This window comes from Salvelinus sp. IW2-2015, unplaced genomic scaffold (assembly GCF_002910315.2).
Source record: "Salvelinus sp. IW2-2015 unplaced genomic scaffold, ASM291031v2 Un_scaffold3929, whole genome shotgun sequence".
NCBI classification, from domain to species: domain Eukaryota; kingdom Metazoa; phylum Chordata; class Actinopteri; order Salmoniformes; family Salmonidae; genus Salvelinus; species Salvelinus sp. IW2-2015.
The window spans coordinates 1-18,029 of record NW_019945203.1 but is presented as its reverse complement, the minus strand read 5'-3'; the positions used below and the strand labels follow the sequence as shown (position 1 = coordinate 18,029).

The following is an 18,029-nucleotide window of genomic DNA, read 5'->3' as shown; positions in this document are numbered from 1 at the left end:
CTGTCACTGTACTAATACAGCACCAGCATGATGTTCCTACGGTAGGGCTTCATCACCCACTGTCACTGTACTAATCCCAGCAGCAGGATGTTCTAGGTAGGCTACTCACCCACTGTCACTGTACTAATAACAGCAGCAGCAGAATGATGTTCTACGGTAGGTCTACTCAACACACTGTCCTGTACTTAATACAGCAGCAAGAAGGAATTGTTCCTGACGGTACTAACTAATAATACAAAACAAATTCACAAGTTGGTAGAAGGAAAAAAGAATTTGAAATGTCAGAATGAAGTCAAGTTCACTTGCTCATTGCAAGACTCATTTGCAATCTTCCGACAACAAACTGACAAAAGAGCTGCTGACAAAAATAATGAAAGAAGTATTCCAATGTTTCACCAACTGACTAACCATTTCCTCGCTCTAAATCCTCAGATAGAGGGAAGCAGTGCGTGAGGATGAAGAGGCGGTGAAACCCATCCGGTTCAGCTATAGGAACTGCACCAGCGTCCTGACCTAAAAGCCGGCTACTGGGTGTGTGTAGCGGTACGTGGCGCTGCTCACCCCCCAAGCAGCACGACGGTGCAGGTGGAGTTCCAGTGTGCTCAGGGTAAAAGCCGTGAAGAACCTGTGATGTTCATCACACCCTGCGCCTGTCACTACCACTGTCCCAGAGACACGCTGTGTATCGACATCAGACTGGTCTACAGCGGTTACACGTATAACACTGTTACAATAGACACAACTAAAGTTTTTCTAGTCATCTGTGACAAGTAAGTATTGTAACTTACTGTAAAGTCGGGCGACTCTATATGTTTCATGACTCTAAATGTTTCTTGACATATATCCTGACGGTGTATTGGTTGGTCTCGGAGGCAGAATCTAAATTCATACTTTCGCGTCCTCTCTCCCGCTCCTCTTCTCAAAACCCATTGGCAATGAGAAAGCCAGATGTCCCCTCCCTCTGACTTTCTCTTCCAAGGGTTTTGAGAAGGAGGCGAGGAGAGAGGTGTGCGAGGAGAGATAGGGTGCGAGGAGAAGAGGGCGTGAGGAAGAGAGAGAGAACGCAGGAGAGAGGAGTGAGGACGCGAGGAGTATGCTAATTGAGATTCTCGACAGTCAGGCACTTAAGCTACCTTTACAGAATGGATGAGCTTTTCTGCATCTGATAGAACTGGAAACGTTGTGCTTTCAGTGTTATCATATAACGACAGAGTTTTCCTTTTCTGCTTACTGCATAACGGCCTCAGTGATCATAACAGCTTCGTGGATCATTTAGACAGCCTCTGACTGTTGCAGAGGTATGTTCCGATGAGGGTTAGGCTACCTACAATAGTTTCAAGTGCAATGTTTGCACGCAAAACAATTTCCAGCTGCACGGTCACAAAAAAATGTCTCGTGAAAGCAACACCTGCTCACTGTTGTAGTTTTGTTTCTGGTTGAAAACTGTGTTTCCTATTCCCCTCATTCCTCTGACCTTTGACCTTTTATGATGTTTGCAGACTTCTTGCTCCTCTCCAGGCTCTGCAGTCAACCGCTGGTCTGGCCAACAACAGTCATGTCGACAGCCAGGTCAAAGGTCAGAGGAACTGAGGGAATAGAAACACGGGTTTCACAGAAAAATCAACAGTGAGCGCAGGTGTTGCTTTCCACGAGACATTTTTTTGTGACGTGCAGCTGGAAAATTGTTGGACGTGCAAAACTTGCACTTGAAACTATTGTAGGTAGCCTAACGCTATTTCGGAAATACCTCTGCAACAGTCACAGGCTGTCTACAACTGATCCACGAGCTGTGTATGATCACTGAGGCGTTTGCAGTAAGCAGAAAAGGAAAACTCTGTCGTTATGATACACTAAAGCACACGTTTCAGTTCTATCAGATGCAGAAGCTCATCCATTCTGTAAAGGTAGCTAAGTGCTGACTGTGAGAATCTCAATTGCATCTCCTCCGCGTCTCAACTCTCTCTCCTCGCGTTTCTCTTCTCTCTCCTCAGCCTCTCTCGCCCGCCTCCTCGCACCCTATCTCTCTCGCACCTCTCTCCTCGCCTCTTCTCAAAACCATTGGAAGAGAAGTCAGAGGGAGGGACATCTGGCTTTCTCATCCAATGGGTTTTGAGAAGGAGGCGAGGAGAGAGGACGCGATAAGTATGCAATTGAGATTCTGCCTCCTGAGACCACCATACACGTCAGGGATATGATGTCAAGAACATTTAGAGTCATGAAATATAGATGCCCGACTACAGTACAGTACAATACTACTGTCACAGATGACTAGAAGAACTTTAGTTGTGTCTATTGGTAACAGTGGTTATAACGTGTAACCGCTGTAGACCAGGTCTGATGGTCGATACACAGCGTTGTCTCTGGACAGTGGTAGTGACAGGCGCAGGTGTTGATGAACATCACAGGTTTCTTCACGGCTTTACCTGAGCACCTGAACTCCACCTGCACCGTGTCGGTGCTGTGGGGGGTGCAGCAGCGCCCGTCCGTACACACACCACAGTACGGGCCTTGTAGGTCAGGACGCTGGTGCAGTTCTTATAGCTGAACCGGATGGGTTTCACCGCCTTCTTCATCCTCAGGCACTTGCTTCTCTCTGAGGATTTAGAGGAGGAAATGGTTGTCAGTTGGTGAACATTGGAATACTTTCTTTCATGTATTTTGTCAGAGCTCTTGTGAGTTTTGTTCGTCGGAAGATTTGCATTTAGTCGAATGGCAAAGTTGAACTTGAACTTCTATTCTGACATTTCAATTTCGTATTTTCCTTCTACAACTGTGATTTGGTTTGTATATTAGTAGCCTACCGTAGGAACATCCTTCTGCTGCTGCTGGTATTAAGTACAGGGACAGTGGGTTGAGTAGCCTACCGTAGGAACATCATTCTGCTGCTGCTGGTATTTAGTACAGTGACAGTGGGTTGAGTAGCCTACCTTAGGAACATCCTGCTGGCTGGTATTAGTACGTGACAGTGGGTTGAGTAAGCCTACCGTAGAGAACATCAATGCTGCTGCTGGTATTAGTAAGTGACAGTGGGTTGAGTAGCCTACCTTAGGAACATCCTGCTGCTGCTGTTTGTCGCGAGGGCCTGACGATGCACAGACACGCGTCTGCTTGACCATCTCACAGCGGGGGTTCCTGTTGGTGACCGGGTGGAGATGCCCATGCCACAGGTCCGAGAGCAGGCGCCCCACTCCGTAGTCTGCTCTATGCAGTTAGTACTGGGGTCCCACGAGTCAAACCCCACTGTCTCCTCCTGTCTGTAGGCTGTACGGGAGGAACGGGGAGAGACACACCGGATGAGACAGATGTTGTGACATGGGAAATACAGATGCATGCTAGATTGATTGATGGACATAAGAATTACTGGGCAAAGTGCAAAGAGGAGACTTATGTTAGGCTGGTATTGGGAACTGTGTGGTTTGCAGTAATTGATGCAAACGTGTTTCTACACTGCATTGCTTGCTGTTTGGGGTTTTAGGCTGGTTTTCTGTAAGCACTTTGAGATATCAGCTGATGTACGAAGGGCTATATAAATACATTTGATTTGATTTGATTCCCCTACATTGGTGTATAATCAGTACAGGTAATCCATCCCAGTTCTATCGGAATCTATTTCTTTAGTGCCTAAGTCCATTAATACAGATTAAGAACGATCCAAGGTACATCACATTCCAGAGAAACACGAAATGGAATGTTTTGGCTGGCTACAGAGGTCTACACCGAGGCTTCCTGGGATAAGTCAACTTTGCTCTGTGAGTCTCTCTCTCTCTCTCTGTACTCCGAGCAATTCAGCATTCCCTTCACACACAGAGCCAGCCCAGGTCAACCTAGAGGCATGAATCTGTCTCTTGACTTTGTGGCTTGCACCAGAGTACCAGTCACGTCAGAAGCAGAGAGACGTAGAGAGAGAACTGCATCCCACATGAAACCCTATTCCCTATGTAGTACACGCTAGAGAATTATTAATCTAATTGGTATTTTTTACTTATCTATTTTTTTACTTAACCAACAATGCAGTTTTAAGAAAAATAAGTGTTAAGGGCTTGTCAAGGGCTTTTTTTATAGTGGCTTTGATTTGAGAGCAGAGAGACTGAGTGCTTACCAGCCATGGCGAAGCTGCCCAGGGCACTGGCCTCTGGTTGGGCTCACAGACCACTTTCCACAGCACCCCCCTGGCACCGCCACCTTCCTGGGTCGAGGGCAGTCCGGGCCGGCAGCATCAGTCCAGGTTGCAGCGTGGCACGCAGGCGATCTGACGTCCTGCAGGTGCACTGGTACCTTGCAGCTGGGGAAGAAGGTCTCCCGTTCTGGTACACTGAACGTCCAACAGGCAGATGTCTCCCTTGGGAGCTGTGGAAGACATGGAGGACACAAGAAAAGCACAAATCATTTATTTAAACATTTTTTAATTTCCAATACTCATATCTGGATAAAATAAAAAAAATGGCATATGTTTAAGTGTTTGTGTCTTAAAATGAATGTGAATTGTCATCGTCATCATCATACATCATTCATCATCATCATCATTCATCATCATCATCATCATCACTCATCATCAATAGCTCTTAGATAGGGGCGGGGTCCCGCTGCCATCTTGATCACCTTTGACCTTTTTCAAAAGGAGGCGAGAGAGGACAGAGAGAGAGAGTAGACAGAGGCAGAGAGAAGAAAGTTGAGCAAATCAGAGAGGACAGGCCAGGGAATAGCTAACCGGCAGTCGCTCTGACACACTACACGAGGACATCAACTCGTTCAATATAATTAACAAATGAACTCACGACACAGACACCTGTCCCTCTGGTGTACATCGCCGTGTAGTCGCAGTTCAGACCCCTGTGTGTATCACAGGGATTTATTTCTGAGCACGCCTCTCCTTTCTGCCTCGCACAGACCAGACAGCATGCGCATCATCCAGAATCAGCTGGACCGGGGGGCGCAACATCGGAGGCTCCTGCGAACAGGAGACCTTGTCGGACACACCTGCGCCAAGATCTTGGGAGCAAATCTGAGAGAAAAAAAAGGGAAAACTGTGTTCAAATGTGATTTTTCAAAGTTGTTGCTCCTTTGTTTCATATTCTTCACATGATGTTAGTTTGGATGAGCAGTTTGTAAAGTTTTAACTGAATTTATTTACCTGTGTTGAAATGTAGAAATGAAAAGGGTTTCTCTCTGCAACCTTAGACATCCTGATTCAGCGAAAAGGTAGTTTTCTCTTCGTAGAAATCGTCCCTCCTTTGTGTCTTGCTGAAGCTGTGTAAATCCCTTCGGCGTGCTTCAGAAGTGTGTGCAGAGCCATTTATAACGGTCCTGTCTAACGACAGGTGCCGCGTGAAGGAGGAACGGAGGAGGGGAAGGAGGAGGGATGGAGGAAGGGGATAATGGAGGGATCACCCCCCTGGCCCTGGTAGAGTCGGGAATTTTGATTGGATCAGGATGAGACCTCACATATTGTCCTGTTAGATCCTGAGTTTCTTGCACACAGAGGAAGGCTACGTTACTAGTATTTAGGACACATAAGCTCAGTTTGACAGTTTTTATTGCTGCTATTCATATCAATAATCAACATTTTTTCATGATCATTCATAATGAAGCCTACTTCAAACTGTTCCTCCGTTCCCTGATTTTCATTATTGTGCTCATTACATCTCTGGAATGGAAATAGTTCTAGTTTTGGTGAAGAATAGATATCACACTGGTTGATCTAGTTTGGTTGCAGAATAGATATCACACTGGTTGAATCTCTAGTTTGGGTTGCAGAATAGATATCACAATGGTTGATCTAGTTTAGTGTGAAGATACTAGATATCACACTGGTTGATCTAGTTTGGTGCAGAATAGATATTCACACTGGTTGGATCTAGTTTGGGTAGAATAGCTATACACTGGTTGATCTAGTTTAGTGAAGATGATTCACACTGGTGATCTAGTTTTGGTGGAATAAGATATCACACTGGTTGAATCTAGTTTTAGGATGTAGAATAATGATATGACACTTGGTTGATCTAGTTTGGTGGAGCAATAGACATATCACACTGGTTTGGAATGCAGGTTTCGGCTGAAGGAATAGATTCAACACTGGCTGATCTAGTTTGGCTGTGAATAGATATCACACTGGTTGATCTAGTTTTGGTGAAGAATAGATATCACACTGGTTGATCTAGTTTGGTGAAGAATAGATATCACACTGGTTGATCTAGTTTGGTTGCAGAATTGATAATCACACTGGCTGATCTAGTTTGGCTGTGGAATAGATATCACACTGGCTTGATCTAGTTTGGCTGTGGAATAGATATCACACTGGTTGATCTAGTTTGGTGAAGAATAGATATCCCACTGGTTGATGCTAGTTTGGCTGTGGAATAGATATCACACTGGTTGATCTAGTTTGGTGCAGAATAGATATCACACTGGCTGATCTAGTTTGGCTGTGGAATGATATCACACCGGTTGATCTAGTTTGGCTGTGGAATAGATATCAACACTGGTTGATCTAGTTTGGCTGTGGAATAGATATCACACTGGTTGATCTAGTTTGGTGAAGAATAGATATCACACTGGTTGAATCTAGTTTGGTGTGGAAATAGATATCACACTGGCTGATCTAGTTGGTGAAGAATAGATATCACCTGGTTTGATCCAGTTTGGTGAAGAATAGATATCACACTGGTTGATCTAAGTTTGGTGAAGAATAGAATCAATGCTGATCTAGTTTGGCTGTGGAATAGATTACATGGTTGATCTATGTTTGGCTGTGGAATAGATATCACACTGGTTGATCTAGTTTGGCTGTGGAATAGATATCACACTGGTTGATCTAGTTTGGCTGTGGAATAGATATCACACTGGTTGATCTAGTTTGGTGTGGAATAGATATCACACTGGTTGATCTAGTTTTGGTGTGGAATAGATATACACTGGTTGATCTAGTTTGGCTGTGAGAAGTATCACACGGTTGACTCTGTTTGGTGAATAATAGATTCACACTCGGCTGGATCTAGTTTGGCTGTGGGAAAGATATCACACTGGCTGATCTAGTTTGGCTGTGGAATGATATCACACATGGGGTTGATCTAGTTTGTGAAGAATAGAGTATCACATGGCTGATCTAGTTGGCTGTGGAATAGATATCACATGGTTGATCTAGTTTGGCTGTGGAAATAGTATCACACCTGGGTTTATCTAGTCATGGCTGTAGAATAGACTACAACACTGGTTGATCTAGTTTTGGGTGTAGAATAGATATAACTGGTTTGATCTAGTTTTGGTGAAGAATAGATATCACACTGGTTGAATCTAAGTTTGGCTGTGGATAGATATCACACTGGTTGATCTAGTTTGGGGTGCAGATTAGATATCCCTGGTTGATCTAGTTGGTAGAAGAATAGATATCACACTTTGGTTGATTGTAGTTTGGGACTGTGGGTAATAGATATCAACTGGCTGCTTCTATGTGGTTTGTGCTGCAGATTAGAATATCAACTGGTGATCTATGTTTGGATGTGGAATAGATATAGCACACTGCTGATCTAGTTGGGCTGTGGAATAGATATCACACCCTGGTTTGTAGTCTATTTGGCTTTGGAATAGATATCAACTGGTTGATCCTTAGTTTTGGCATGTGGCAAATAGAATCACGTCAACTGGTTGACTCTAGTTTGGTTTTGGAAAGATACATCCGGCTGCATATTTGATGCTTTAACTTTCAACCTTTGGGCTCCTTGTTTCTAATCGGTAGAGTATACTAGGAATTGCGCGATACCATATTGTTGTGCCTTTAAGTATGACTGGGATGCATACCATGGTTTGATCTAGTTTGGCTGCAGAATAGATATCTAACTGGTTGATCTAGTTTGGTTGTAGATAGATATCAACCTGGTTGATCTAGTTTTGGTGCAGATAGATATAACACGGTTGATCTAAGTTTGGCTGGTGGAATAATACACCTGGCTGATTGTGGCTTGTGGGAAGATTATACATAGCTGACTGGTTTGACATAGTTTGGTGTAGAAATAGATTCACAGCTGGCTGATCTAGTTTGGTGCAGAATAGATTCACCTCGGCTTTGTAGTTTGGCTGTGGAATAGATATACACGTGGTTGATCGTAGTTTTGGCTGTGGAATGATATTTCACACTGGTTATAGTTTGGCTGTGGGTATGATATCCCACAGCCTGGTTGATTCTAGTTTGGTGAAGAATAGATCATCAAAGCTGGTTGATCTAGTTTGGCTGTGGATGATATCAACTGGTTGTATCTAGTTTGGGCTGTGATAGATCACACTGGTTTGATTCTAGTTTTGGTAGAAGAAGATACAACTGGTTGAATCTAGTTTGGGTGCAGGAATAGATTCACAACTGGCTGATTAGTTTGGACTGTGGAATGATATCACACTGGCTGATCTAGTTTGGCTGTGGAATATATCACCTGGTTGATCTAGTTTGTGAAGAATGATATCACACTGGCTGATCTAGTTTGGTGAAGAATAGATATCACACTGGTTTGACTAGTTTGGTGAAGAATAGATATCACACTGGCTGATCTAGTTTGGGTGAAGAATAGATTATCACACTGGGCTGATTAGGTTTTGGTGAAGAATAGATTTCACAGTGGCTATCTAGTTTTGGTGGAAGAATAGATATCACACTGGTTGATCTAGTTTGGCTGTGGAAATAGATAGTCAAACACTGGTTGATCTAGTTTGGCTGTGGAATAGCTATCAACACTGGTTGATCTATTTGGCTGTGGAATAGATATCACACTGGTTGATCTAGTTTGGCTGTGGAATGATATCACGACTGGTTGATCTAGTTTGGCTGTGGAATAGATAAACCAGTAAATGCTCCTTCTTCCAGATGGTGGTCCTTAGATGTCAGTCTGCAGTCAGTGGGTCAAGAGTGGTTTCCTCTTTGGACGTTTGCTGGCTGCATAATTTAAAATTTAGGGGAAACTTAGATGGCTAGTAATTGTTTCACCAACTGACAACCATTTCCTCCTCTAAATCCTCAGAGAGGAAGCAAGTGCCTGAGGATGAAGAAGGCGGTGAAACCCATCCGGTTCAGCTATAAGAACTGCACCAGCGTCCTGACCTACAAGGCCCGGTACTGTGGTGTGTGTACGGACGGGCGCTGCTGCACCCCCCACAGCACCGACACGGTGCAGGTGGAGTTCCAGTGTGCTCAGGGTAAAGCCGTGAAGAAACCTGTGATGTTCATCAACACCTGCGCCTGTCACTACCACTGTCCCAGAGACAACGCTGTGTATCGACCATCAGACCTGGTCTACAGCGGTTACACGTTATAACACTGTTACCAATAGACACAACTAAAGTTTCTTCTAGTCATCTGTGACAGTAGTATTGTACTGTACTGTAGTCGGGCGACTCTATATGTTCATGACTCTAAATGTTCTTGACATCATATCCCTGACGGTGTATGGTTGGTCTCAGGAGGCAGAATCTCAATTGCATACTTATCGCGTCCTCTCTCCTCGCCTCCTTCTCAAAACCCATTGGATGAGAAAGCCAGATGTCCCTCCCTTCTGACTTTCTCTTCCAATGGGTTTTGAGAAGGAGGCGAGGAGAGAGGGTGCGAGGAGAGAGAGGGTGCGAGGAGAGAGAGGGTGCGAGGAGAGAGAGGKTGCGAGGAGAGAGGGCGTGAGGAGAGAGGAGAGAGAACGCGAGGAGAGAGGAGTGAGGACGCGAGGAGTATGCAATTGAGATTCTCACAGTCAGCACTTAGCTACCTTTACAGAATGGATGAGCTTTCTGCATCTGATAGAACTGGAAACGTTGTGCTTTAGTGTATCATAACGATAGAGTTTTCCTTTTCTGCTTACTGCAAACGGCCTCAGTGATCATACACAGCTCCTGGATCAGTTGTAGACAGCCTCTGACTGTTGCAGAGGTATTTCCGAAATAGCGGTTAGGCTACCTACAATAGTTTCAAGTGCAATGTTTGCACGTCCAACAATTTTCCAGCTGCACGTCACAAAAAAAWKTCTYGTGAAAGCAACACCTGCTCACTGTTGTATTTGTTCTGGTGAAAACCTGTGTTTCTATTCCCCTCATTCCTCTGACCTTTGACCTTTTAGATGTTTGCAGACTCTTGCCCTCTCCCAGGCTCTGCAGTCAACCTGGTCTTGGCCCNCAGCAGCAGGATGTTCCTAAGGTAGGCTACTCAACCCACTGTCACTGTACTAATACCAGCAGCAGCATGATGTTCCTACGGTAGGCTACTCAACCCACTGTCACTGTACTAATACCAGCAGCAGGATGTTCCTAAGGTAGGCTACTCAACCCACTGTCACTGTACTAATACCAGCAGCAGCAGAATGATGTTCCTACGGTAGGCTACTCAACCCACTGTCCCTGTACTAATACCAGCAGCAGCAGAAGGATGTTCCTACGGTAGGCTACTAATAATACAAACCAAATCACAGTTGTAGAAGGAAAATACGAATTGAAATGTCAGAATAGAAGTTCAAGTTCAACTTGCCATTCAGACTAAATGCAAATCTTCCGACGAACAAAACTCACAAGAGCTCTGACAAAATACATGAAAGAAGTATTCCAATGTTTCACCAACTGACAACCATTTCCTCCTCTAAATCCTCAGAGAGGAAGCAAGTGCCTGAGGATGAAGAAGGCGGTGAAACCCATCCGGTTCAGCTATAAGAACTGCACCAGCGTCCTGACCTACAAGGCCCGGTACTGTGGTGTGTGTACGGACGGGCGCTGCTGCACCCCCCACAGCACCGACACGGTGCAGGTGGAGTTYCAGTGTGCTCAGGGTAAAGCCGTGAAGAAACCTGTGATGTTCATCAACACCTGCGCCTGTCACTACCACTGTCCCAGAGACAACGCTGTGTATCGACCATCAGACCTGGTCTACAGCGGTTACACGTTATAACACTGTTACCAATAGACACAACTAAAGTTTCTTCTAGTCATCTGTGACAGTAGTATTGTACTGTACTGTAGTCGGGCGACTCTATATGTTCATGACTCTAAATGTTCTTGACATCATATCCCTGACGGTGTATGGTTGGTCTCAGGAGGCAGAATCTCAATTGCATACTTATCGCGTCCTCTCTCCTCGCCTCCTTCTCAAAACCCATTGGATGAGAAAGCCAGATGTCCCTCCCCTCTGACTTTCTCTTCCAATGGGTTTTGAGAAGGAGGCGAGGAGAGAGGGTGCGAGGAGAGATAGGGTGCGAGGAGAGAGGGCGTGAGGAGAGAGAAGAGAGAACGCGAGGAGAGAGGAGTGAGGACGCGAGGAGTATGCAATTGAGATTCTCACAGTCAGCACTTAGCTACCTTTACAGAATGGATGAGCTTTCTGCATCTGATAGAACTGGAAACGTTGTGCTTTAGTGTATCATAACGACAGAGTTTTCCTTTTCTGCTTACTGCAAACGGCCTCAGTGATCATACACAGCTCGTGGATCAGTTGTAGACAGCCTCTGACTGTTGCAGAGGTATTTCCGAAATAGCGGTTAGGCTACCTACAATAGTTTCAAGTGCAATGTTTGCACGTCCAACAATTTTCCAGCTGCACGTCACAAAAAAAWKTCTYGTGAAAGCAACACCTGCTCACTGTTGTATTTGTTCTGGTGAAAACCTGTGTTTCTATTCCCCTCATTCCTCTGACCTTTGACCTTTTAGATGTTTGCAGACTCTTGCCCTCTCCCAGGCTCTGCAGTCAACCTGGTCTTGGCCCAACACAACAGTCATGTCGACAGCCAGGTCAAAGGTTGTTCTCATAATGTACTGCCGCTTTCCACAGCCAGCCTGTAAGTCTCCGCTTGACCTCTAGCCCCGCCCCGTACACGTCAAGACCTGTGGTCAAATACTTGAGATGATTTAACTTGACCAGTGTGCAGGCTGTGGGTTGAGTTGGCAGTTTATGAGACTATTCCATTGGTTCCGTTGTACAGGACAAGCTAAGTCAAGTGCACCTCCAAAGTCTTTGGCATATATATGTCACCCGTTCTGATATACTGTCATTGACTGCAATGCAATGTAGATTTTCCTAAACAGAATGTTAATATTTCTACTTCTCTGTGGTCTCTTGTAGAAAGATACAAGTTACGTAAATACTTTACTGTATAGTTGGCGCGGCGTGTATTAAACATAACAGCGTCTGTATGTCTTTGTAACCAAATGTAAATATGAAGTCTATATAGTGTCCTCTATGTCTTTGTAAACCTAATGTAAATATGAATTCTATATAGTGTCTTACGTCTACTCTGGTTGTGTTTCGCCCAGCCTTTCGTCATTATAATAATACTCATGATTTGACATTAAATATGTATATTTCTCTATAACTTCTGATTTGTTTTCTCTTTATTCCAACCATCATGATATACCGTGTAGATAGATTGTTAGACAACAGTTGATGTACATTAAATTGACCTAAAACTGAGTCACACAAGACACCTTTCATATAAGGTTAATGGATAGTTTAGTGACAACCCCGACGAATGAATGCGACATAACATGCTTTATGACTATGAGAGACTATGGTGTGTTCTAACTTCCAACACTCGCTTCTTTTACAAGTCAGTGAAATTACTGAACGCTCAAAAGCTCTCCCAGAACTGGTGCATAAAACCACTATCAGAAAACAGCGACACCTTGTGGGATATTTAAGAAGTGCAGGAAAGTATAAGGAAACATTACCTCTATTGTTATTCCTTCCAGAGTAAAAGTTAGCATGACCATAACTGCAGTGTCCCTGGTCGGCACACTGTCCTCTCCTGGTGGTCTGTAGCGCTAATTGGAAAAGTACATCACAGCTCAGCTCCAACAGAAGCGTCGCGTTGCCATCCGCGTTGTGTCAATGTGACGTTTTACCTGCTACACAAAGCACGTTGTATTGGGAGCGGAGAATAGCAGAGGGGAAGAGCGTCTTTATTCTATTTTCCCCTACTGCACTGTACCATATTAATCTATTATGCGTAAGTACAATAGCTGTTGGCCCTGTTTTTCGCAAGTACTCATTAAATTGTTGCTAGTGGTTGTACTAAATGATACTCAAATTACACAAGTTGCTTTTGTTTACATTGTGAACATGGGTAGTCAGTGTAGCTAAGTTGCTTTTGTTTACATTGTGAACATTTTTCCGCTATTGGTCTTTTGGCCAATCAGATCACTCTGAAAGAGATCTGATTGATTGGTTGAAAGACCAAATAGTGGGGGGAAAAATATCAGAATTGAGCTGCCTGTGTAAACGCAGCCTATGTAGAGAATAGGTTACCATCCAGGACGTACAGTACACAGGGTGTCCAGTCAGTTACCGGCAGCCAGCTTTGTAAAATACATTTTCTCTTGTCTCTCGCACTGAGATAAATGACTGAGAAAACTACAGTATATCATCGCTGTAGTGTTGAGACAGACTGGTGTTTGCAGTGTAATCAGATGTGCCTCGATTCAAACCTTTATTGTACGTCTGGGGAAGCATCCACTGAGATTAGCAGGTTTGAGTCAGACCAGATGCACTTCCTAGATTTCATCCTTGGAAGAATGTTGTAGGTAGGCATTTCTGTAGCGTGTAGACTACAAGTTAAAAGCCTGTCAGTATCTCTTGTCATTTAAAAAATATAGATATATTTATTTAACTAGGCAAGTCAGTTAAGAACAAATTCTTATTTACAATGCTGGCCTACACCGGCCAAACCAGGACGATGCTGGGCCAATTGTGCGCCACCCTATGGGACTCCCAATCACGGCCGGTTGTAATACATACAGCCTGGATTCGAACCAGGGAGTCTGTAATGACACCTCTAGCAGTGAGATGCAGTGCCTTAGAGCGCTGTGTCACTCGGGAGCCCATTAGAGCCTGTCACTAAACCCATTTAAACACACATTTATTACTGACATTAAATCTCCCAACTACAGGATCAGGCTTTATTGATTGATGTTTTGTTTATTGATGATCATAATGCTAATATCGTTAGCATTAAATCAAACCAACAATGGTGAGCAGCAATGACCTCTGACCTTGCTGCCAACTTCCCCGATACACCGCAATGACAGACGAGGTCGTACAAAAAGGTTTATTGCATTGAAACATGAGGCATAAATAAGTTGATCACACAGGTGTCCGGTACATATTTAAAAGGATGTCACCACCACAGGTTCACTAGTATTATTGTTCACAGTACAGACAGAGCTTATTATATTAGTATTAACACAGTACACTCAGCCATCACCAGCAAGACAGTCATCAGAAACACCACATACAACACACACCACATCACAGTAACAACAAATAAGGCAATTCAATTCATGCTTGTTAATCATCCAAAAAAAACTTTTAAAAAAGGGACAGGAAATGTGTTGCATTACAGAGGAACAGAACAGTCATGAATAAACAGTTAGAATAATACATGTGAAAAAACAAAACACGACATATTCAAAAATATACACCAGACCATCGGAGCTGTGGTGGACACAGGAGAGGGTAGGTAGACAGGAGAGGGTAGGTCGACAGGAGCAGGGTAGGTAGACAGGAGAGGGTAGGTCGACAGGAGAGGGTAGGTAGACAGGAGAGGGTAAGGTAGACAGGAGAGGGTAGGTCGACAGGAGAGGGTAGGTCGACAGGAATGAGGGTAAGGTAGAGAGGAGAGGGTAGGTAGACAGGAGAGGGTAGGTCGACAGGAGAGGGTAGGTAGACCAGTGGTTTTAGATCTCGCTCTCATACGTGTGCATGTGAGTCTTCAGTGAGAGGATTTCAGGGTAACTCCGGCTAGTCCGACGGTAGAAGTCCAGGCCGTGAGGATCTCTACGTCTCGGACCCGGGCCGTGTGCAGCTTCATCAGATCCTCCACCCACTTAGACTCCTCCTCAGAGCTCTGGGGACGAAGACAACATCACACAACGTCAGCTACCTGTACATTTCATGATGCTCTGAGATCTCTCTCTTCAATGGGCTTTATTGGGATGGGAAGCATGTTTACATTGCCAAAGCAAGTGAAATAGATAGACAAAAGTGAAATAATCAAATGAACAGTAAACATTACTCACAAGTTTCAAGGGAATAGACACATTTCAAATGTCATATGTCATATACAATGTAATAATGTGCAAATAGTTAAAAGTACAAAAGGGGAAATAAATAAACATAAATATGGGTGTTTTTACATGGTGTTTATTCTTCACTGGTTGCCCTTTTCTTGTCTCTGTCTCTTCTCACAATTTCTCTCTCTCTCTCTGTGTGTGTGTGTGAGGCAATAGCACCCTGTTCCCTACACAATACTCTACTTTGAGCCCTATGTAGCAGCCTATGTAGTACACTATAACGGTGTCAGGGCGCCATTTGGGACGTAGCCAGGGACTCACATTGCAGCTCTCGTCGTTGTCCGAGCGTGTGGTAGGATGAAGGCAGAGCTACTAAGAGGTCCGGTGCAGATGTCCTCAGCCTGGGAGAAGTCCAGACAACTGGTTATCACACAGTAGTAGTGGGTTGGGATGGGTCCGAACCACTTCATACCTGGAGACAAAATACATGTGAAGATCATGGTAGACTGTAGTAGCCAGAGGACAGTCAGTAACTAGGAGACAGCAGAGTCCACAGACAGAGAAAACACATTCATCACATAAGGCTCTACGTGAGGTTTCAGCGACATTATGACGGCGATGATTGAATAGAGCCAGAAGTACAGATATTTGTAACGACAGATTTTAGCCACTAGGTGGCGCTACAACTACATTTTGCTGGATCATTTCATGACAATGCCTTTATTTGCCTCTTTGATGAATGAGTAAAATACGAAATAGAATATTGGCCTTGTGCAGGAAAGGAAAGAGAAACATTGACCGTTCCAAATCATTAAGATGCAAAACGAGGTTGGGTCTGACTTCCCATTGAGAAGTCCAGTACTACGCAGTATTATGGATGCTTCCCATTAAGAAGTACAGTACTACGCAGTATTGTGGATGCTCCCCTTGAGAAGTCCAGTATACGCAGTATGTGGTATGCTTCCCATTGAGAAGTACAGTACTACGCAGTATTGTGGATGCTTCCATTGAGAAGTCCAGTACTACGCAGTATTATGGATGCTTCCCATTGAGAAGTACAGTACTACGCAGTATTATGGATGCTTCCCATTGAGAAGTCCAGTACTACGCAGTATTATGGATGCTTCCCAATGAGAAGTACAGTACTACGCAGTATTGTGGATGCTTCCCATTGAGAAGTCCAGTACTACGCAGTATTATGGATGCTTCCCATTGAGAAGTACAGTACTACGCAGTATTATGGATGCTTCCATTGAGAAGTGCAGTATTATGGATGCTTCCATTGAGAAGTACAGTATACGCAGTATTATGGATGCTTCCCATTGAGAAGTACAGTACTACGCAGTATTGTGGATGCTTCCCATTGAGAAGTATAGTACTATGCAGTATTATGGATGCTTCCCCATTGAGAGTAAACAGTATATGCAGTATTATGGATGCTTCCCATTGAGAAGTACAGTACTATGCAGTATTGTGATGCTTCCATTGAGAAGTACAGTATACGCAGTATTATGATGCTTCCCATTGAGAAGTACAGTACTAATGCAGTATTGTGATGCTTCCCATTGAGAAGTACAGTACTACGCAGTATATGGATGCTTCCATTGAGAAGTACAGTACTATGCAGTATTGTGGATGCTTCCCATTGAGAAGTACAGTACTACGCAGTATTATGGATGCTTCCCATTGAGAAGTCCAGTACTATGCAGTATTGTGGATGCTTCCCATTGAGAAGTACAGTACTACGCAGTATTATGGATGCTTCCCATTGAGAAGTACAGTACTATGCAGTATTGTGGATGCTTCCCATTGAGAAGTACAGTACTACGCAGTATTATGGATGCTTCCCATTGAGAAGTCAGTACTATGCAGTATTGTGGATGCTTCCCATTGAGAAGTACAGTACTACGCAGTATTGTGGATGCTTCCCATTGAGAAGTAACAGTACTACGCAGTAATTATGGATGCTTCCCATTGAGAAGTCCAGTACTACGCAGTATTATGGATGCTTCCATTGAGAAGTCAGTACTATGCAGTATTGTGGATGCTTCCCATTGAGAAGTACAGTACTACGCAGTATTGTGGATGCTTCCTTGAGAAGTACAGTACTACGCAGTATGTGTGGATGCTTCCCATTGAGAAGTCAGTACTATGCAGTATTGTGGATGCTTCCCATTGAGAAGTCCAGTACTATGCAGTATTGTGGATGTCCCATTGAGAAGTCCAGTATATGCTTTAGACAAGTAATTGTGGATGCTTCCCATTGAGAAGTCAGTACTATGCAGTATTGTGGATGCTTCCCATTGAGAAGTCCAGTACTATGCAGTATTGTGGATGCTTCCCATTGAGAAGTACATATATGCAGTATTGTGGATGCTCCCATTGAGAAGTACAGTACTATGCAGTATTGTGGATGCTTCCATTGAGAAGTCAGTATATGCAGTATTGTGGATGCTTCCATTGAGAAGTACAGTACTATGCAGTATTGTGGATGCTTCCCATTGAGAAGTACAGTTACTAGCAGTATTGTGGATGCTTCCATTGAGAGTACAGTACTACGCAGTATTGTGGATGCTTCCCATTGAGAAGTACAGTACTACGCAGTATTGTGGATGCTTCCCATTGAGAAGTACAGTACTATGCAGTATTGTGGATGCTTCCCATTGAGAAGTACAGTACTATGCAGTATTGTGAATGCTTCCATTGAGAAGTACAGTACTACGATGCAGTATTATAGTATGTGATGCTTCCATTGAGAAGTACAGTACTATGCAGTATTGTGATGGCTTCCATTAGAAGTACAGTACTATGCAGTATTGTGGATGCTTCCATTGAGAAGTACAGTACTATGCAGTATTATGGATGCTTCCCATTGAGAAGTACAGTACTATGCAGTATTGTGGATGCTTCCCATTAAGAAGTACAGTACTATGCAGTATTGTGGATGCTTCCCATTGGAAGTACAGTACTATGCAGTATTGTGGATGCTTCCCATTGAGAAGTACAGTAACTAT

The 18,029-nt window shown here is 43.9% G+C and overlaps 1 protein-coding gene, 3 long non-coding RNA genes and 1 pseudogene across 4 annotated transcripts in view; 3 read left to right on the top strand and 2 right to left on the bottom strand.

The window, feature by feature from the left end:
• The window catches only part of LOC112076692 (CCN family member 3-like), a 12,792-nt gene extending 2,655 nt beyond the window's left edge, over positions 1 to 10,137 (top strand). The window contains exon 5 of the mRNA XM_024143395.2: positions 9,003 to 10,137. Within this exon, the coding sequence (XP_023999163.1) occupies positions 9,003 to 9,296 (294 nt within the window). The 3' untranslated portion in view covers positions 9,297 to 10,137. The remainder of the gene's footprint in view (positions 1 to 9,002) is intronic.
• Positions 1,528 to 5,182, bottom strand: LOC139026122 (CCN family member 3-like; annotated as a pseudogene).
• Positions 10,138 to 10,147: 10 nt separating the features above from the next.
• Positions 10,148 to 12,312, top strand: LOC112076693 (uncharacterized). Its single transcript, XR_011477841.1, has 2 exons — positions 10,148 to 10,401; positions 10,610 to 12,312. It is a non-coding gene; the product is annotated as an uncharacterized lncRNA (long non-coding RNA).
• Positions 12,313 to 14,037: 1,725 nt separating this feature from the next.
• Positions 14,038 to 15,520, bottom strand: LOC112076694 (uncharacterized). The gene is made up of 2 exons (XR_002895244.2): positions 15,337 to 15,520; positions 14,038 to 14,849 (listed from the first exon to the last, which is right to left on the bottom strand). It is a non-coding gene; the product is annotated as an uncharacterized lncRNA (long non-coding RNA).
• Positions 14,253 to 14,711, top strand: LOC139026123 (uncharacterized). The gene is made up of 3 exons (XR_011477840.1): positions 14,253 to 14,480; positions 14,518 to 14,590; positions 14,630 to 14,711. It is a non-coding gene; the product is annotated as an uncharacterized lncRNA (long non-coding RNA).
• Positions 15,521 to 18,029: the final 2,509 nt, after the last annotated feature.